This window comes from Anas acuta, chromosome 21, assembly GCF_963932015.1.
Source record: "Anas acuta chromosome 21, bAnaAcu1.1, whole genome shotgun sequence".
Taxonomy (NCBI): Eukaryota; Metazoa; Chordata; class Aves; order Anseriformes; family Anatidae; genus Anas; species Anas acuta.
This window is the reverse complement of record NC_088999.1, coordinates 2,411,537-2,432,764: the sequence shown is the minus strand read 5'-3', so window position 1 is coordinate 2,432,764 and position 21,228 is coordinate 2,411,537. Positions and strand designations below refer to the sequence as shown.

Genomic DNA, 21,228 nt, shown 5'->3' with positions numbered 1-21,228 from the left:
CCACCAGCCTCCCGGGGTGCCCGCTCCCCAGCCCAACAAAGTGCTGCTCAGGGTGGAAATTACATTTCCCAGCCAGCTCCTCTAAATACTTTTATCTACAGTTGTACCCAGCTGTTCAGGAAGAGGCAGCCAAGGCCCACTTCATTATTTTTTTTTTCCTTTTTCTTTTTTTCCCCCCACTGCTGGCATCTGGAGTACTCATACCTGGAGGCAGGTGACCTCATGTGCTGGGATGAGGTGGGAGGTGTTGCCAGACTGTGTTGAACTGGGAAGCATCTTTCTCTTTCCTACCATCTCTCCCGGCTGCACCATCACAGCTGAAGGCAATCCAGGATTTTTTTCCCTGCATGAGCCCCAGTGCATATCTGAGATGGATTTTCAGGTTGCACAACAGTCTTGTACCCTGCCTGCACCTCCATTTCTCCACCCCCATGCAGCAGCAAAAGAACGAAGGGAAGATGTAGCCTTGCACCATGGGGTATCTGCAATGGATAGTGGTCTGGGGAGAGTCAGAGGCCTCCTTCATCCGGTTCAGAACCAAATTATTAATTTTCTACTGCTAAGCTTGCAAAATGAAATAATAATAATAAGCCATATTGACCAAAATATGTTTTCTGCTTCCTTTCAGGGAATCTGACTAAACATATGAAGTCAAAAGCCCACAGCAAAAAATGTCAGGAGATGGGCGTGTTGGTATCTTCACTGGTGGATCTGGAAGCCGAAGAAGGTAAAATTCTTCAACTTTATAAACTTGCTATTGCTTCTGAAAAAAAAGTCAGTATGTATTCAAGCAAAAGACGTGGGGTGGTTTTTATCACCCAAGGCTCCTTCCAGCACCCAAGAGTGAATTTCTCCTTGCACTGGGTGAGTTGCAGAACCATCCTGGGGGACTTCATCAATGGGATGGTCTATGTATGAGCCCGTGTCTTCCTGCTGGGGCTTTGTGCCTGTTTGTCTGAAATATTTTGGCTGGCTGCAGACAGAAGAGTAAGCAGACAGATAGGGAGCATCCTGCGTTTGTGCTCTGCATGTGGGCTATATACATAATAATAAATAAGGGATCTGTGGTGTGAGAAGGTGCTCTTTGGTATTTGGGCTATGTCTAAAGAGAATTTCAGTGTAGGAGCCTGATGGCTATGCTCCAGCAGAGCCTGTGTGTCTCGTGGTTGTAGAGGGAGTCCCAAAGAAGCAAAGTGAGACCCCCAAGAAGCCTTGCACGAGGCTGTAACCTTCCCCTCTTTGCTGCTGCAAGCACAGTCATGTGGGTGACGGACAAAAGGTCACTCCTGGCACCCATGGTTAGGGTCTGCAGGTGAAGTGCTGAGCATTAGCAGATGCTCACGCTGCTGCCCTGATGTTCTTGCAAAGGAGATGCACTCCTGTGACATGGAAGGAGCACCAGAGAAGGACATTTCCATGAAAATCATGTTCTAGGGACCTGCCCTGAAGCCTCAGCAAAGCAGGACGGGGGCAGCTGCTTTCCTCATCCCTCACTCTCCCAGGTCTGTTCTGTCTGTAGGATGAAGGTGAACCGCTCAGGTCTGTAGTGACCTGGAATGTTTCTCAGCAGGGAAAGAGCCATCAAAACCAAAATAACATTGTGCTTTAACATTTAATGGCATTATTCTGAGTGCTTTACAAGAAGATACATTTGCCCTGACTCACCTGCTCATTTCTTTCATCTGCTTATGAGCAAACACAAAGTCTGTCCAAGGGTCTGTAAATTCAGGAGTCTGTCTGTGCTATGAGAAGTACACATGACTCTCATTTAGTAATTTCCGCCCTGATTTATAGTAGTGTCTGCAGCTGAATTTCCCTGAAGTCATCCCAAAAAGCAGACCTACTCCTGGGGAGGTTGGGCAGCATCAGGCAGGACTTTGGTGACCATGAGAACTTTGGCCGCCTGTCTCCATCAGAAATGTTGAGCGAAGGGTGAGGAAGATCTCCAAAGGAGCATGTGGAAGTCTTTTGTATACTTAGCTGTCTGAGCTAGGAAGAGATATTTTACCCAAATTATTGGAGGCTGTGGTCTGACAGCTGGGAAGGGTTAGGTTATGAGTCTCCAAGGACCAGTTAGATGTTTTTATGATTGTTATTCTGTTTCCTTTAGCAAGACCCCGGGTATTTGGGGTTGGAGCCGCAATGAGGAATGACTGAGAAGAAGCCTTAGAGGTAGTGGACCTCAGGTCCTCATTAAATTTATCTTACCTGCATTTGCATTCGGCAGGGTGTTTGTGTTTATAGGAAGCACAGCGCATACCAGAGATAGTAGGTGGAGAGGTGGAGGGGGCACAGGTCCATCTCTGTCATTGTGTTTACTCCTGGAAGCATTTAGTGCTGCAGAGCAGGGTGGTGTTTTCTGTTTGCATTGTGTTGCAGGCTAGGCATGACACCGTTGACCATTCCTGGCTGCTGCCCCAGAAATCCCAGTATGAAAGCAGCTCTAATGGCTGCATTTAGCGTTGTTCTTTCCCATTTCCTATTTCACTCCCCTGTCTCACCCCAAACCATTTCGATTCCCCGGTCCATGGGATTCATTCTGCCGCAGCCCGCAAGGGTTTGTTGACAATGGGTTAACGCGAGCTTCATAAAACACATGGCGCCACGGTTATTTTTATAAAGTGAACATCAGCTGAGCAAGTTCTGGAGACGGTGCTGTGAGCCAGGGAATGTTAACTCGGCAGGAACAACAAACAGCGCTTATCACCCTGGTCCCCTGCTGAGGTCAAGTCCATCAGAGGCTTTATTGGGATAGGGGCCGGTTCCCGGGCCATGGGCACTGTCACATGCTTCCTGCTTTATAGGTAATTAAAAATCATTAAGTGAGTTTCCATACAAGCCCATAGTGGGAATGGAGTTTGCCTGTGTGCTGTGTCCTCAGGGTGTAGCCACACTGGCTAGTTAAACACTCATGGGGACATCTGCAGGCATTGGCATGCCGCTGTCCTGACTTAAACTGCAGGAGCGGTCCCCAGGTCGTGTCTGGTCCAGGCCATCTACCACACTTCCAAAAAACTATTGAGCACAGTTTAGGATTTATCATGGGCCCAGGACCACTCCTGAGCGGGAGGTTGGATGTGGCCATCCTGTGCTGGAGGTGATCGGTGCCAGCTGGCTGTGGAGCTCCTGCCACCATCCTGGAACAGTCTGAAGGCAGATGTGACGGTCCTTGGCCTGAGCAGACCATGGCTCAGCTTGCTAGTGGTGGGGCTGGAGGAGCCACCTGAGGAGGTTAGCCAGCCCAACCCTCCATGACCTTGCAGTGCAGCAGCACCAAGCCCTGTCAGGCCTGGGCTCAGTTTCAGGCCAGATGTAGTCACCTGGGCACACAGGGGACAAGGACATGGGAGAAATAAAGAGCCCTGCCACGCTTCCACTGCTGTTACTAGGCACCTGTGCCTGTTTTCACAGGGACACACACATCTACTTTGCTGCTGAGTTAATCTCTTAAAACCATCTCATTTCAATGAGCCTTTTCTGTGTACCCAGTGGTGTGCTCAAGTTGTTATGTTAGGAAAACTTTTGCAAGTTGCAAAATGCACTGAGCTCCACAGCGGCGGGGAAGAAGGATGGACCAGGAGTGCAAATACTCCAAGGCTGAGGTGCCTCTCTGCCACAAGGGATTGTTCTCTTCCTTTTAGATGTATTGGACCTCCTGGCTTTTTGTTAGCTCTTCAGAGCAACCTTTCGGCCAGGTATAGACATGCTGTACTTGGCTGAGACCATTCCACAGGAGGGCACGGCTGAAAGAACCTGGTCAGGGATTTTGCAGTTGCTGCCCCAAGGGAGAAGTGCTGGCATGGCAGCAGCAGAGAAAGGCTGCTCCATGTGGGATTGCTGGAGGACTCCTTCAGTCCAGGAACAGACTTAAATAATTGACTAGATCACAGCCTCCAAAAATCAATCCCTGCTGTTATACCACCTACAGGTGATGCTTCTGCAGGTTAAAGGTAGATAGGGAAAGAGGAAAGTGGCTCCTGAAATGTTGGTTATGTGACTCTGAAAAAACAAGTATTATTTTGAACCTGTCCATTATAGTCAATTAGAACTAATGAATCAATTAATTGAGTGTCACTTTTGAAAAGCTGCAGATCAGGAGCCCTATTTACGTTACACATAATTGCAGGCTTCTGAGGACAGAACCACAAGGGCCCACTTAGCGGGTCGGGGGGAATGCTTGCATTCATCGTTTCGTTCAGTCGTGCGTCCCAGGCTCACACATGGTTAATAGCAGTGCGTGGAGCGGTGCGAAAGCCAGACCAGGCTGTGAGCCAACAGGAGCTTGTGAAAACAGAGGGCTGGCAGGTGAGGAGGATGAGCTGGTCCCAGCCTTTGGCCTCGCTGAGAGGGCAGGACTAAAGGTACAGCCCAGGCACGGTCAGCCGTGTGGCTGCGGGTCGGCTGGGAGGGTGCTCAGCAGAAATGTTGGGACTGTCAGCTGGGGGACTTCTGTTTGGCCACTGTTAAATCACTGCTGAGCATTGTGGCTGAGCATGTGGTTGTTGGACACCTGCTGAGCCCACCGAGGGAAGGTCCTGCGGAGGCTGCAGAGGGATGGGAGCCCACGAGCTTTCAGAGAGGACTTCTCTCGCCGTGTTGCTGTTGGCTGTGCGGCAGCTTGCTGGAATGTGTTGCGCTGTCTGGACTGTATTGCATTATGCAAGCAACCCATGTAATTTTAGAATTACGAAAAATATACAGTCCCCATTTCCTCCCATTGATGAAGACCATTTGTGTTTGTGTAAAGGGGACAGTCTGCCAGGAAGGAATGCAGAAAGGTGAAATCGGGAAGGCACAGTGTCAGAGGAGCATTTCCTTTCTCCCATCTTCTTTTTCACCTGGTTAAAGCTAACACTGGACTTCTGCTGAAATTTCATATATTCTGCCTCATGAGTCAGGAGGCCTGTTGCTCATAAATGTCAAGTAAATACTAAATAAAACAGCCAACGGGAAGGTCAGAAGATTGTATTTGGTACTGTAATAGTTGGGGGTATGTAGATGGATGAGAAAAGAATGCAGAAATGGTGCATGAGAAATCAGAGTTCGCAGCTGTGTTGCGCATCCCCTGCTCTCAGTGTAGTGGGTTGGAAATAGCCTCCCCTGTGTAAACACATACTATCGTCTCTCTTCTTCCTGAAGAGGCTCAGAACAGAGCCTAGCGATGAGTAGTTTAATTAAAAAAGCAAGGAAAAAAAAAAAAAGAGGCTATTTACATGTGCGGGAATACTGCTGCACTCTCCTTCGGGGGCAGGCAGGGAGGGAGCAGCAGTTCCTAAAGCTCCCTGGATTATTTTAAACTCAAGCTGTATTTCACTTGATTGTTTTGATTTCTATTTAAGGGGCAGGGGAAAGAAAGGGGTGTTACTATAAAAGGAGATTGGAGCATAATTCTTCACTGTTGCACTGGTTTTGCTTGGTGTGACTGTACCAGTTTGGTGGAATACCACAAGGATAACACAAACTTAATGAGATGGTGTGCAGAAGCCCTCAAAGGCATTATTGGGGCATGTTTTTCCTCTGTCCCTCCCCCCACCACCAATCCCTGTCTTCTCCTGCCATGTCCTTCCTCTCCCCATCAGCTCAGCAAAATGCTCCTGTGCTGCAAGTAGCCAGGGCTGCTGGTTCAGGCCTGAGCTCTCTGCCCACATGCAGCATGTTAGGAGGCCAAAGCAAAGTCCCTTTGGGATGTCTCGGGACTCACCAAGCCCTTTCCCTCTGTGGGAAATGCAAACAGTGTCCCAGTGCGCAACCAGCTTCACGTTTCCCTCACTCTGTCCTTCTGACCTTGCTGTCTGTCCTGGCCAGCGCCTGTCTGTACTGTGACTGGGGCCAAAAAAAAGGAGACCACACAGGAGAAGGCTCTCCAGGCCTGACACCATGCAGCAGGGGCTGAGGCTGGAGCTGTCTGTCCATCCCTACGCCCACAGATATCAGCCCCCCAAGCCAGAGGCAGGGACTAGCCCGTAGCTCTGCTGGTGAGATACATTCCCTTTCCAGGCAAGAAATGTGCACAGTTCACCCCAGAGCCGGGAGAATGAGTCTTTTGGAATAATATTTGTTCTGAAGTCAGTTCCTTTGGGAGTTTGCAAATAACCCGCTGCTGGATCCTGGGTCCAGCAAACACCATCATTATACAAGCATTGCACAATGCAAGCCAGCCTCTTGGTGGAGAGCTGCTAAATACATGCCTTGTTCCACTAGGGTCAGAGGGTTGCCAAATACTTCGTGAACATTTACAGGTAAGGCCCCGTTATTCAAAGTAAACTGAATTAGGCATTTATCCACAGATCACAGGGACTTCTCCCTGTGTGGCCATGTTGCCTTCTGAAAGCCACCCTGCCTGCTGCAAGCAGGTGTGGTCCAGCCTCTGCATTAACTCTGCTGAGTTTCCCTTCTGGCTCGTCCTGCTGATGGCAGCCCTACATGGAAAACTGTGTCAGTGTCCATTGGAGGAGGAGCAGCGTCCTAGGATGAACTGATGGGGAGGAGAAGCCAGCAGTGCCTGGCTCCGTGCAGGTGTCAAAGCAGCAGCTAGGCTCTCCCCTTGCAAAGCAGGGAGCAAGCGTGTCCCATCAGCACGGCACCCATCGCCTTGGTGCTCGGCTCATGCAGAGTTCGAGAAATTGGTGTTTTCTTAGCCCCTCCAGAGCAGTGGGAACTTGAGAAAAGCCTCCTGACAGCACAATTTTGTTGAGCTACAGTGACATCCAGTGGCTGTTCCCGATGGACCTCTTCAGGCTGAGCTTTCACTTTTCTAGCATCCACTGCACATCTGGCATGGGAAAATGCAGGTTTTCTCTGCACAGAGCAGAGGGTGAGCCAGCAGCAATCTGCTTGCAAGCTTGGTGCTCATCTCAGAAAGCTTCTGCTGGTTCTTCGAGTAGAAGAGAGACACTGCATTTTATACATACAGGCAGATAAGTTTCAAATTCTTTGGAATTTGCTTTCTATATACTCCACTCTATTTACAGACTCTTATTATCAAAGCATCACGATGTGAGGCTTTCCATAGACATGTCTGTATCACAATTGGGAAAAACCACAGAGGTTCTTTCAGCACTGTTGTTTGCATTTTTAATGAAAACCTGTCTCGCTAATCTTTAAATGTCATGTTATCTAGATAGGACAAGGCCCAAGACATGGAAGATGGGAGCTGTCATCCCAGCAGCCTTTCTGTGCTTTAGCAGCTGTAGACATTTTGTGGGCACCATTACAACAAATAGCTGTAAAAAGAATATCAAAGGGTGATAGTGCTGCTGTTCTCCTAATCTAGCCAGAACTTTTTTTTTGTTCCTGGAGAAAGGTAGCCAGGCTGTGTGATGGTGTATGGCAGAAGCAGGGGCCTATGGCAGAGCAATGGCTGAAGCCAAAATTTGGGCAGAGGAGATGGTCCCAGTGGTGAGATTCACTGAGCTCAAAGCAGTGAAGGTGCTGGGATCATCAGGAGCAGAACTGGAAGAGAGGGCAAGGCTGCAGGCTCTGAAGTATGAGATAACTAGATCTAGGAAATAACTGGTCCTGCCTGCTCTTGTCCCATTAGAACTTTTGAGCGGATTCAGCACAAAACCAGCCTGTGTCTGTTTGTGTCTTATATTCTCTGTTTTGTGTCTGCCCATCTCTGCAGGAACCAGTGAAGACCTATTCCAGGACTCTGAGGGGCGGGAGGGATCTGAGCCTATCGAGGAACATCAGTTTTCAGACCTAGAGGAATCTGACGATGATGATGACAATGAAGATGATGAAGATGAGGAGGAAGAGGAGAGCCAAGATGAGCCACCTTTAAAGTTGCCAGAAGGCAAACATACTGGCCCACCAATGCACTCTTTAGGTGGCTCTCCATCTTCTCAAGAGGAAGGCACTGAAACAGCATTGTCCTTAGCCCAAGAAACTGTTTCCAGCAGCCAAAAAGTAGGTGAAGGCCAGCAGGCCTCCTCCTCTGGGCTGGAAACCAAGTGGTCAGCAGACAGCAGTGACATTGCTGTGTGCCACAGCTTCTTGAGTCTCCACAGACCAGCTTTGACTTCCACTGAACAATTGGCTTCTGCTGAAAGGGAGTCTGTCACAAGGCCACAGATGTCCTTAGCTATGGACCTGTCAACCTCAAAAGACACCTCCCCGAGAAAAAGGTGGTCTCCGAGCCAGGACTCTGGCAGAGGTGGTGGCAGCAGCAGACCAATGCTAGCCAGAAAGCACCTGTTAACCAAAAATGAAACTTCACCGAAACGGTTCTCACCAACAGGAGAACTGTCTTCTCTAAGGTGCCTGTCTCCGGGGAGAGGGTTGTCTCCTTGCCAGCGCGTCTCTCCCAGGAGGGAGGCATCTCCCCTGAGATGTGTGTCACCAAGACTTGAGCTGTCACCCAGCAGGCATCTTTCCCCCAGAAGAGAGTTGTCCCCAAGAACATACCTTCCACCAGAAGGGGATGTCTCCCCTGTGAGGCACTCGTCTCCGAGCAGAGAGATGTCATCAGTCAGATATTTATCGCTGAAGAAAAGCATGCCCCCAGGCTGTTCAGAGTCACCTAGGTATCCATCCCCTGGGAAAGAGGACTTGCCTGGTACGAGCAAATTAGCAGCAGATGACAAAGTTCAAAGCTCATATCAAGCCCAGCATGGAATATTATCTTCGATGCCTCTACCTCACAGGTTCTTTGGCAAAAATGTACAGCTCTATGAGTCCAAGCTGGTAAGTTCAAGCCCCTCTTGCCCTCTAATACGTTTTCTGGTATGTTTTTTACTCAACCTTGCAATGCAGAAGTGCATAGTGTCTGTAACTGTGATGTCGCAGATAACCCAGGAAAGAGTGGCAGTGGACCACAACGTGTTCTGCACATGCTGGTCTGGTCCCCTTAGAAGGGACAAATAAAGTTTTCCCTTTTCCAAGGGGCTTTCTACTCTCCCTGAACCAAGCTGTTCTTGCTTTTCCTCCCAAAGCAAGCAGTAAGGATGTCCACTTAAAAATGTCTGAAATCGTCACAAAGAGACTTTTTCCCTGGGAATTTCAGACCTATTTCTTAGATTTCACCAGTTTGGGTGAAGCTCTACCCACTTTTCTGTGGTCAGTGACCTGAACCAGATTTGGGCTAGCCAAGGGTCTTACGCCCTGTTGCAGACTCCTGGGCTATGTGGATGTCTAGCCACCTCTGTTAGATTAACTGCTGAGAAATGTTTGTTTGGACATCTCTGATTTCATCTCGCTTCTCTCTTCAGCACAGAGAGGTGCTTCCCACTGGGTCCAGAAAATTATTTAATCTCTCTGCTGGACATATCAAATCCTATGGGTAAAGGAAAATTACATGTTCCTCCCACTCCTACAGGCAAATTAGACGTCGGGTTTGGTGGAACGTTAAGAGATCTCCCATTTCTGCTGATGTGCCTGGCTCTCCTGTAATTTATGCTGATGAACATGAGATCCAGTTGCTGGAGTTGCTCTGCTGGTGTGAGGAGACACTCGAGCCCTTAGGGCCTGCCCTGGGAAGAGAGAGGCCTTTATCCAGCCCTCGGAGGACCGGTCATGGCAGATGCTGACCCAGGTCTTCCCCAGAAAAGCCACGCTGCCCAGTGTGCGTTTCTCCTGTGTCTTTGACAACGTTCCCTCTTTTGGTGCTACCTTCCTTGTGCTTTCCACTATGAGTGCTTGCCTTACCTTCTTAGAGGCCGTCAGATGTTTTAGGCTAAAGCTTTTGCCTACTTTAATGCTGTTTCCCTTCCCTTTCGATTAACTTTCTGTGGTGAATCTCAGGGCTGTGGAAACCCCAGTCCTTCATCTATAAACCATCTCTGTCAGGAAAACTGCCCACCACTACTGCTTGTAGCAAATCCTCTAACCTCTCTAGTCCACACTGGGAGACAGCAGTACCTACCCCTGCTTATCTGCCCCTTCCCATCTTGTTACTTATGCTCTCACCCACATACCTATTCCTCCATTGTCCTGCTCCTCTTACACACCCAAACACACCTTTGTTGCTTCTTTCCATAGCAATTATAAAGACACAAATGGGAAACTTTCCTCTCATTGCTGATATGGACAGCTAGGCTTTCATTGCAAAATTACATTCCTGTTAAGGCCACAAGAGGCGGAAAGATCAGAGCTGGATTTGTTGGATACCCACATGGAGCTCAGTGTCCTTTATGGTAATGGTGTCCATCACTTGGAAACTTAAAGATGAACTGAGCTTAGCTTGAGTGTAAGGCTTTTGTCCAGGTCTGTGCATCAGGTCTCACCATGGCCATGTCTTTTCCCACTGGCTCCTACTGCAAGTAGCCTCACCTCCTGATGGCTGTTTCACCAGTGAGAGGATTTGGTTTGGGTTTCCCAGCACCCTTACAGTGATTCTGCCAAGACCGTGTGGATAAGTGACGTTTAGGAAGCATTTGGTTTTGTAACTGCTGGCCAAGTAATCTCTATCTTCTGTGGCTCTTGCTTTCTCTCTCCATCTCTCTTTTGCTGCCTTCCTCTGCCACCTCTTCATAGAGATCCAGCTCTAAGGGTCTGTCAATTCTCCATAGTTCCACAGATTTGCCCTCTGGTGAATCCTCAAATCATATAACCCCATCTTAATGGACAGTTTATTTCAGTTTCTGTTGCTTCTTCTTCTTGGGAGTCCTGTTTAGGGGTTTAGTTATAAGCTCATCACTAATTAATCCATTTCTGTTTAGCCACATATCTCTCCATGATGTACATTAGGAAACTATGTGAAGCACCGGGAGAGAAAGAGGAAAAGGTAAATTGGTAGGGTCTTAACCCTTGATTTCTACAGACCACACCATGAGGGTGGTGGTGGGGACCACACTGTTGGGTGTGCTTTTTGTTCATGCTCTCTCCCTCAGTCCAAAGCATCCTTGCAATTAGCAGCTGTAAGGATGTAATGTTGCTTTAGTAAAATGCAATAAAAACTGTTAATATTGTTCTGGGTGCTGAGAAAATCCATGTACCAAAAGGGATCCGAGGATGCTGGGAATGCTGGCATCCTCTGCTGGGGTTTCAGAGGCCACTCTGATAAAGAGCCAAGCCTGAACCAAAGCCCTCGGTCTGTGCCCTAACAGGCTGTGCATTCGTGTACCCAGAAGGCAAATGGCACGGGCTCTCTTGCTCCTTAAGGGTTTGGAGTCCTGAGCCTCCCTCAGTTGATCGATCTCCCTCCAAATTAAAATTAAATGTTAACCGAATCGATCCTTATAATGACCATTAATGATGCTAGTGCTGTAACGTGTTCATTGCACTGATTTGGCTGTTTCTTCTTCCCTGTCTGGTGCAGAAGATAGAACCGAGAAGCCCAACATGCTCACCTGGCGTCACGCAGCCCGTCTGCTCCAGACCCTTGCAGGCACCTCATGAAATACACGTCCACGCTCCCAGCCGAGGGGAAGAGAATGTCTTCAGCCACCTCCCATTGCATTCACAGCAGCTCGCGAGGACCCCGTACCCCATGATTCCCATTGGGGGCATCCAGATGGTCCAGGCAAGGCCAAGCACCCATCCCAGCTTGGTGCCCAGCTCAGTCGTGTCCTTGCAAGGGGGATACTTTGCATCTGGCGGCAGTGGCTTCGCGGAATTCAGCCAGGCTCCCGAGAGGGACGAGGAACCGCAGGTCCCGCAGGAGCCGTCATCGGCATCTGTCTCCCCGGTTGCAAAAGTTTCTAAATACACGCTGTCCCCAGAGCCCACAGGCAGCAGTTACTTGGAAGAGAAAATGAGGACTAGTGAGCTTCAGCAAAAGACAGACCAGGAGGAATACAGGGTAAAAGCATTCGCCGAGTCCAGCCACACCGAGCAGGCAGGCTGCTCGGCATCCCCAGCCAGCCCCAGCACAAACGACGAGCACTCTCCAAAGCCTTCGACGAGTGGGGCCGACCCCTTGAAAAAACCGGGCGAGAAGCAATGTGGCAGCTCAAGCACTTCTTTGGAATCATCCTGCACTTTCATCTCAGATCTCCCTGCCCAGCCGTTGGACCGGAGCAGCAGCACCGGCTGCCTCTCAGAGCCCTCTGCCAGCCACCCGCACGCCCACCCGTTGTCCGTCCGGAGGAGAAACCTCTCCGGAGAGCCCAGCCGCCCAGGGGGAACCTCCAGGAAGAGCAGTCCACACCTAGAGCACGCAGATTTAGGTCAAACTCAAAAAAAGGTGGATGAAAACACGGGAAGTACTTAAGCCTCCACCATCTGTTCCACCTTTAGGCTTCCTATGTAAAATCAACAGACATTTTCAACACTATTTCCTTTAGTATAATCATCGCTATAAGAAGCACTCTAGTGAATGACCAAACCCATGGAAGATTCCTGGTTTTCTTTGTCCCAGTCTGGTATTATCTCCACATGTATGCAGTTACTTGTGCCTTTTTCTATACCTTTTGTTGCTTGAAATGTACAAAAATGTTTGAGGCTGTGAATATTTTTTTAGAGTTTTTTGGAAGGGGGTTTGTTAGACCTTGTCTTTTTTGCCATTTAGGTGTGCGTTATTATGGGCCTGAGAGATGCAGAAAGGAAAGGGTTAAGCATTTTAAGAGGAAGAAGATGCACTGAAAACAAAAACAAAAACAAAAAAAACTTTTTTATATTGATTAAATGATTAAAAAGAAAACCAAACCCTTGCTCCTGTGTACAGAAGTTTATGATTCGTATTTATTATATGCTTTATTTAATTCTCGCAAAGTGCTTGTTTTTTTTTTTCTTGCATCCCTCTGATTGCCTATGGTTGTGCTTTAAACACTTGAGACTGCTTTACATTTGAAAAACGTGTTTACCCTGAACTTGTAATGAAACTAGCACTTCCTCGAGGAGGGGGAGGTTTGTTCCCCGTGAGAGAAGTTTTCACTCAAAAATAAAAAATAATCGTGAGCATCTCTCCCTCCTGCAGAACCCATCAAAGCACTTTTTAAAAAAGGGACACACACATTAAAAAAAAAAAAAAAAGGAAAAAAAAGGAAAAAAGAAAAAAAAAAGAAGTTCTTCTTCAAAGATTTTACTGCAAGAACGTAGGAATGTATCGAATGTAACCCCGGTGCCAGGACTGGCCTCCTGCTTGCTTTAATCCTGCCATCCCACACCCGGCATCGCCCGGCATAGTCCTGCGTGTGCCTGAGAGCTCTGTTCTGGGCTCTGGAAGCCCTCTGTAAATGCCCAGCCTTGCTTTAAGGGTGGCAGTAAACGCTCAGCCTTGTGACTGTTTTTCCTCCATAGTTTTTAAGTCATGGATGAACTCCCTCCATCCCATCCCTGCTCAGCCCGGGCTGGTTTTGCTTCGCTGAGCTTTAGGGTTGCTGGAGGTGTTTGTGCTCTGCTCTGTAACTCCTGACTTACTGTGCCCGATTTTATTTGTATTTATTTATTTAAACAGAATATCACAGATGTAGCCCTTATTGCGCAGATGAGCCCTTTTTTGGTGTTTTGGAAGAAAAAGTTACAACACTGAGCGGTTAATGTTTGCAGTTGGCTTGTCCGGCATGCACGGTAACTTTTTCCAGAGCAAATTTTTCACTCTGACCATCTGTGGCAGAGCGATGGCCTCTACTGCCAATAGATGCGATACCAAATACAGAGAGACCCGATGGAGCCATTCCTCTCCGTCATGTCAACATGCTTTTTAAAATACAGATCTTCGATACATGTTTGCCCTAGCAGATAGCAGGCTCTTTACTACTTCAGAGGGTTTTCTGGTCTATGTAATGGAATCTGTACAAACCTTTTATTTTATTTTATTTTATTTTAACAAAAGAAAAAAAAAAAGAGAGAGAAGATGATAAAAATATTTAACCAGTGGACCAGTTCTTTCTTCTTTCAGAGCTGTTCCAGGTTATCGGGTACGTAATACACTTTTTTTAAAAAAAATAAAAAAAAATAAAAAAAAAAAATCAAAGAAAACCCTGAATGAGAACATATTTCCTTGACAGACTTGATGAGCTACGAACTGTTCCCGTTTCATGGGCAAATACTATAGTTTTTTTAATAATCTGTGATTTTAATTTTTATTTTTTTTTGCTTTTCTTGTAAAGGGAATTAAGTACAAAAGAAGATATCATGGAAATAACATTAAGGCTGTGACACTGACCAAAACAATGTCCAGAACCCATTTCTACCTTAATTAGCACTTTTATTAAGTTTCCCTTTTTCCCATCTACCCCTCTCTGGCCCCCAGCCTGGAAGCTGGTCCTGCTTTCAAAGCCAGCCAGATCCCAGGGCAGAAGCCAAGGGCTGTGAGTTCAATTCAGCCCAGCATCTCTGCTCAGAGAAACTCCTAAGCACCAGCTTAAATCCTCCTTGTTTTAATAGCATTTGAGTGTGTGCTTAGTACTGAGATGCCTTGGAGCAGGCTGCTCAGCCCTGGTTGCGGTGAGCAGCCCTGGTTACCATCTACCCCTCCAAGTCCAGAGCCGGGTTTGAATTTCCTGGCTTCTGCCACTTTTTTCCCCCTTTGCCCTTGTCACACTCTTAACATTATTCCAAGGTAGCTTTTTGTATTTAATTTTTTAAAAATATATATACATATATATAGAGAGAGAGACTGTACATAAAGAAAAACAATGCAGCAATTGTGCACTCAGCATCCTGTTTTCATTAGGTGCATTTGATACGAGCTTTGGGCTAGATCAAATTTGCTCATTTCTTTCTGTAACTGTATTGTAATCCTTGACCTGTTGATCCTTGGCACAGGTAGGTTTTTTTTGTGTGTTTCTTGTATTTTTTATTTTTTTTCCCCCTCCATCATTTCTGAACAGAGGGGGAAAAAAAAAAAGTCTACCAAAATCCAGAAACCACTCAGTCCATTGCATTCTTTTTGTGTTTTTATTGTTATTTTATTTTTTATGATTTTTTAAAGCTTTTCCAGACGCTTAAGATGAGTGGAAGCATTCTGCATGTCGGCTGCAGGGCGTCACAGCTGGCACTGCACAGGGCACAATGGCCTGGCTGCCTTTGAGTGCAGCTGAAAAGTGGGGAGAGGAGGGAAGGCACCGTGCAGCTGTGAGATGCTCCCTGGATCATGCCCCACTCAGATCCTGCACCCACCGATGGCAGCCATGGAGCGGGTGCATGCGGGGACAGCTGAAAACTCAGGAGCAAGGCGAAAAAAAGCCACGCTGAGTCTCAACCTGGTTCAGCTTCCCAGTGCAGCAGCTGCAGGCACGGCGGGGAGGCTCTGGCTGGGGTGAAATGGTGCTTCATGCGATACCTAACAGGCGCAATATGGCCTATTATAGGCAAAAAGAATCATTATATATATATATATATATTGATATTTAAGGGCTAATTATCCCGCTGACAGCTCAGAGCTCCACAGGAAGGGCGTCCTCCTCTGCGCCGGCACCAGCATCTCCGTCTGCGGGCAGGGCGGGCGTCCCTGGGGGCTGCTCCATCCCTGCCGTGCCATCACAGTGTGACCTTGAGCAATTTGGGGATCCCCTCAGCCTCGTACTCAGCCAAGGAGAGCAGCGGTGTGGCTCTGCTTACTTTCATCGAGTTGCACCTTATTTGTGGTGGGGCTGAAGACCCAGCTATCCCTGATGGCTGCATTTCCTACCTGGAGCACCCGCTGGCTTCTCACTTGGTGAAACCTTTCTGCAAGTCACAGCTTTTAATATCATTCTGTGTGTCCGGTCTGTCTGCAAAATAGGGATGACAAATTTGGGTTTCCCTTCCACAAGGGCTGCAGGGATGGATAAGTTTCTATCTGCGCAGGCACTTTGCAGAGGCAGGCAGCGGTATTGTTTTTAAAAGAATCTATTAAGCATGCAATTAGGCAAATTAGAAACCAAAGGCCGACCTTTGCCTTTCATCAGCAGGTGGAAATAACATCTCCTGCTTTTCTTCTGGCAGAGCTTCTTAATTTATAGTCAGTGAAGGCACATGGCCACTGGCTGCTCTGCCGTGCCCGGTGGGTCAGCCAAAGCCCTGCTCCAATATTCCCATCCCTGGCAAGCTGCTTGTGAAGTGCCCATGAATGCAAGTACTCAATGGTAAACGGATACTCTGGCATCCAAAAAATCATTTTGCAAGGAGAACTTGGCCTGTGCACTTGTATGTGAGCCTATGTGTTTCAGGAGTTTCAATAATGTATTTTTTCTTAGAGTTAAACATAAATTTAGCTTCTTTTATCAAGATTAAAGAGTGATTTGCAGGACAGAGCAGACCACGGGAGGAGAGGGGGGCAGCTGGTTCCCCGAATGCCCCCGTACCTTGAAGTAGGTCTCTGTCACCTCTAATTAGTCACAGGTTGTTGGCTGGATACCCCGGAACTGCAGCAGGAAACTCTTAAAAGTCATGATGAAGTAGCTCTGACTTTATGGCTTACGACTGGGAAATGTATTCCGTCACCTGCTCCTAATGGGGGACATTTCCCACCCGGGTGTCTATACGGTCTCACTCCTCGGTGGGGCTGGCTGATAAACCCACCCTCCTGGCCCCACCAGTGCGCTCACTTGACCCTATTGAGGCCATGGAGGAGGACAAATTTTGGGTGCCTGACCCCTCCTTGCAGTCAACCAGAGTAAAGCATCCTTCCTCCAAGCATCCTTTGAATTGTTGCCTATCAGCTCCATCGGAGCCACTTTAGGCCCACCTGGCCACCTCCCATCACGTCTCCTTAACCTCTACCAAAAAGATCTGCAAATCGGTTGGGTTTCCCTCAAGCCAGCTTTCACTTTTGCCTGTTTTTTGTTTCAAATCCACAAAAATAGCATCTGAACAAGCAATATACTTGGTCACACTGAAATCATTAAAATTATTCCATTTTCCATGCAAAATCATAGACAATTTGATCTAGCCCTTTTCTGGTGTTTTTGCAACAGTTTTTAATTTGCTTACTTGGTTTCATCATGTGTTTTTCTTTTTTTCTTTCTTTTTTTTTTTTTTTTTCTTCCTAGTATTTCCATCTATTGCACAGTATTTACAAATAAAACCATATTGTAAATTATTTACACAAAAAAGTAAAAAAAAAAAAAATCAGTCCTGATGGCATAAAACCAATCTGTTTTCATTACTGAGATATGATGGCACTTACGATCACTTTAGTAAATGTAATGTAAAAAATAATAATAATAATAATGTGTACGCAAATTTAATATACATGGTTTCATGTAAGATAAATATTTGCCTTTTTTTCTAAAAGGTGTATGTATTCTGTAAGTGGAATAGTCTGTAGAAAGTTTCTATATGTTCTTAAAATGGCAATACATTCCAAAAAAAGGTACTGTAAATATGTACAGCGTACAATGTAATTTGGTAGTTTTGCCTGTAATTTTATTTTAACTCCAGTTTCTACACTTGCATCTTGCAATGTCTGTATGGTTATATCAGTGAAAAAAAAAAAGAAAAAAGAAAAAAAAAAGAAAAAAAAAAAGAAAAAAAACAGGTAAAAGCACAGTCTGATGTAAAAAAAAAAATCAAAAAAAGTTAAAAACACAAAAAAACAAACAAAAAAAGAAGAAAAATACTCAGTATTTGATGTTTGTGACCCTTATTGTAAATGACATCTGTACTGTGAATGAGAAGTTTTTACAAGTATAATATTGCCTTTACTACAGCTCAGATTGTCTGCTCAGTCTGAGCATATTTTTAAAAAAATAGCATGTTGGAATAAATTTTAAAATCCCAACATATTACTACTTGCATGACTGGCAGTCTTTAATTTCCATTTTATTTAACCCAGACGGAGACCCAGGCTGTAAAACAACAGAGGCAAATTCGGATAACCCCCTGCTAAGCTCCAGGTCCCGCACCCCAGCCCTCTCCCTGAAGCTCCCCAGCTGCCCCATCAGAAATGCCATAAATGTGTTTTTTAGTATTCCCTCCTTGTGGTGCAGGGCAGTGAAGCAGAGTGATGCAGAGGGTGCTCTACAGAGGCTGGTCCCAACTCAGTGCACAGATGGGCGGCAGCAGCACTGGGTTGGATTTTTTTTAAGCAGTGTCCCCCAAACCTGGGATGCTGCACAGCATCTGTGCCTCCTCATCTCTGTACACCGTCCCCTCTCCCCAGGTGTGTCTGTCCTTCTGGAGGCGATTCGTCCCACTGTGTCCTGCCCATGTCAAACCCATGGAGGGCCTGATCTGACTGTCCTGGCCCAGCAAGGCTGCGCCCCAGCCCCAGCTCCCAGCCAGGGAGACGTGGGGAGGCTTTGCAAACCCCAGTGATGCTCCGGACTCTGTCCCACCAGGCTGTTGGGGTATGTACAAAATAAAAACCAGGGTGTTTTGGAGCAGGGAGGGAACCTGCTCCTTTCTTCTTCCTCCCTCGGCTGCAGGGAGCAGCTTGGGGGCTGGCAGTACCCCAGCACCCATGTGAACCCCAGCACCCACGTGAACCCCAGCACCCCCACAAACCCCAGCCTTTCTGCTCCTGCTCTCCAGCTGATGCAAGGCTCCACGTATGCCTGAGGCCAGGTCACCTCCAGCACTGCTCCTGAAATGAGCATGGCCATTAAAAAAAAAAAAAAAAAGAAAAAAAAGAAAGAAAGAAAAGCCTGTGATTTCCCCCTGCTACTCATCCTTCTGACAAAGCAGGCAGCCTTCAGCCCATCCACTCCTTTCTGCTCCAGTAAACCCTTACGGGCAGCTTCCCACTGTGCATCCTCACCCCGTCACCTCTTGTGGTCTGACTGGCCTTTGATGGACATCTGCAGACGAGTTCAGAGACAAAAGCAGAGGAACACCGGGGGGAGGCTTTGCAAAATAGGTCAAGGAAGGCAATCTCTAGCTGATTTCTAGCAGTGACCAGGCAGCTGGGGCTGCACCAGCCAGCAGAACCAGCTGCTCTGTGTCCAAACATCAGAGCCTGCAGCCCGAATATTTGGCTCTGCTGGCCCTGTTTTCTGAGCACGGTGGCTGTGCTGGATGAGCAAGATGAGGGAAGGGGTGGGGAAGCTCATCACATCTCACAAATGCCACACTTCTGTGTGACTGTGAAGGAGAGGTGGTGGCAGGGGCATCTCCAACCTCTGCCCTCCTCCTCTCCAGCTGTGTAAGAATCACTGCTCTTTCATTTAATTGCCAGCCAGGCAGAATGTACCTGTCCCCTACACTCAGCTTGGGAAGCAGATGACTGCTCTGTGCCTCAGTTTCCCCAATTGCAGATAGCAATAGTCATACAGCTATGAAAACTCCAGTGGTCAAAGTGTATGCAGCAGCAAGGGCTAAAGCTGCACAAATTGGGTGACATCTCCCCAGGGGTTTTCTCATGCTGTAAAGGCTGAGGAAGCTTTGGGTGGTGGGTGCTGTGCTCTGCACCCTTGGGCACAGCTCTCCCTGCTCCAAAAACTGGGGCTGTGCAAGGTGCATGAGGTAAGGCTCCAACATTCTTGGTCCATGCATCCAAACAGATTCTGTAGGCTTGGGGAAATGTGTGAAAGTCAGGGCTTGGGGAAGATCAGGACCTTTATTACCCCAATAACACCTTATATTTTCCCTTATGGTAGTTGAAAGCAACGAGCATTAGCTGGCAGCTGCGCGATGGTGATGTTTGTTCCAGATATGCTGCCAGTTCCTCCAGTGTGTGCTTCAGCCACTGAATGGAGGAATCATTTTTCCTTTCAAGAGAAGAGTTTCTCCAATTCTTAAAACCAGAGAGGCTTTAAAGGCAGCCAGAGCTGTCTGGAGAACGCTGCAGCTAAACCCTGTTAATCTCTCAAGCCTGGAACAAATTTGGTTTACACAAATCTCCAGAGTGGCTCCAGTTCATCAGGTGTCCCAAGAAATTCCTTCCCCCTGAAAACTCTTTGTTTTCTAGACACAGAGACCAGACATTTCCTCCCTTGTGAAGCCAAGTGTTGCATCAAAATATTAAGAGTCCTTTGGCTGATGTTACAGGTCAGTTCCCACTGCGATGCAGTTGCCCATCACATTCAGAAGGTTGTGACAGTACTGCAGGAAATCAGCACTTCTCTCTGGGAGTCTCAAAATTCCTTGGTTTGGAAATACCTGAGAGCTGCAGTGAAGTGGCCTTCCCTTCTCCCCGGATTCAGACTTACAGCAGCTTAGGAGTTCAACTCGGAACCTAAAAAAAATTAATTTTTGTTATAACCAGGTCTTTATGAGCATTGCAGACATAAAAGTACCTTCAGAAGCCTGATCCCTTCATTCCTTGACTTCTTGTAGGGGCTCTTGGCTGAAGGAGGCAGAATACAGTGCCGAGGGGCTGAGTTGGAAGATGTGGGTCAGCACCACTGCTGGGAAGAGCTGATGAGTTCATGCAGAGTGGCTGGCTTGAAGAAAACGATCTGTTTACCCACAGTTGTTCTGCATTCTTGCACAGAGCTACACCAAAGGGAGCTGCCAGTGTGGGAGGAATAACCCAAGGAATAACACAGAGGAAAGACCTGGGGACAGGGGTGAAGCGATGCCTCCAGGGAGATGCAGCAGGACAGAAGCCGAGATGGGCTGGAGGTGGGCATGGACAAATGTGCACAGGAAGAAGCAGCCAAGCCAGTGAGTTTTTGGTTGGGTTCTAGTCTTGTTTTTGTGCACTAGCATCAGTGCAAAGGTTATGAATGTTCCCCAAGGGTGGAGCTGGCAGAGCTTTCTGGAAAAGAGCTGAGAAAGAGAAGTTGACAGCCACTAAGAGTGTTGGTCTCTGATCCTGACATTGAAAGTCTGGGCTGAATACAGCTCACACAACGTTTATGAGGGATGAAGAAAGAGCACATAAACCTCTTTCTTTCTTTCTTTCTTTCTTTCTTTCTTTCTTTCTTTCTTTCTTTCTTTCTTTCTTTCTTTCTTTCTTTCTTTCTTTCTTTCTTTCTTTCTTTCTTTCTTTCTTTCTTTCTTTCTTTCTTTCTTTCTTTCTTTCTTTCTTTTTCTTTTTTTTTTCTTTTTCTTTTTCTTTTTCTTTTTCTTTTTCTTTTTCTTTTTCTTTTTCTTTTTCTTTTTCTTTTTCTTTTTCTTTTTCTTTTTCTTTTTCTTTTTCTTTTTCTTTTTCTTTTTCTTTTTCTTTTTCTTTGATTTGTCTTGGTGCTCTGTATCCTATGTGCCTCTGGGTGTAGCAGCATCACCTTGCTGGGCTTGAACATCTTCCATGAGCTGCTGGTTGCAGGGTGTCAGAAGAAATGCCTTTGAGGACTTGGAGGGTTTTCCCAAGCACAGGATGTGTGCCCAGTTCCCCAGGTGCCTTGAGGGGCAGCTCTGGCTCCATCTGTGCTCCTGGGCCCTCTCAGAGCAGCATGTTACCCGTGGGAGCCTCTGGGACTGGAGCTGTCCCCTTAGCCAGCCCCTTAGAGGAAGGAACTGTAGCTTGTTTCTTTGGGC

General features: G+C 47.1%; 1 protein-coding gene across 22 annotated transcripts in view; it reads left to right on the top strand.

Moving 5' to 3' along the window:
* HIVEP3 (HIVEP zinc finger 3) overlaps positions 1 to 17,423 on the top strand; it is a 304,681-nt gene extending 287,258 nt beyond the window's left edge. For 20 of the 22 annotated variants that reach the window (XM_068657516.1, XM_068657517.1, XM_068657518.1 and 17 more), the window contains 3 exons: positions 629 to 727; positions 7,625 to 8,685; positions 11,258 to 17,423. In XM_068657516.1, the coding sequence (XP_068513617.1) occupies positions 629 to 727; positions 7,625 to 8,685; positions 11,258 to 12,151 (2,054 nt within the window). In that variant the 3' untranslated portion in view covers positions 12,152 to 17,423. Of the gene's footprint in view, positions 1 to 628; positions 728 to 7,624; positions 8,686 to 9,316; positions 9,515 to 10,658; positions 10,724 to 11,257 lie in introns of those variants that run through there. The other 2 variants (XM_068657530.1, XM_068657532.1) reach the window with 2 other exon arrangements.
* Positions 17,424 to 21,228: the final 3,805 nt, after the last annotated feature.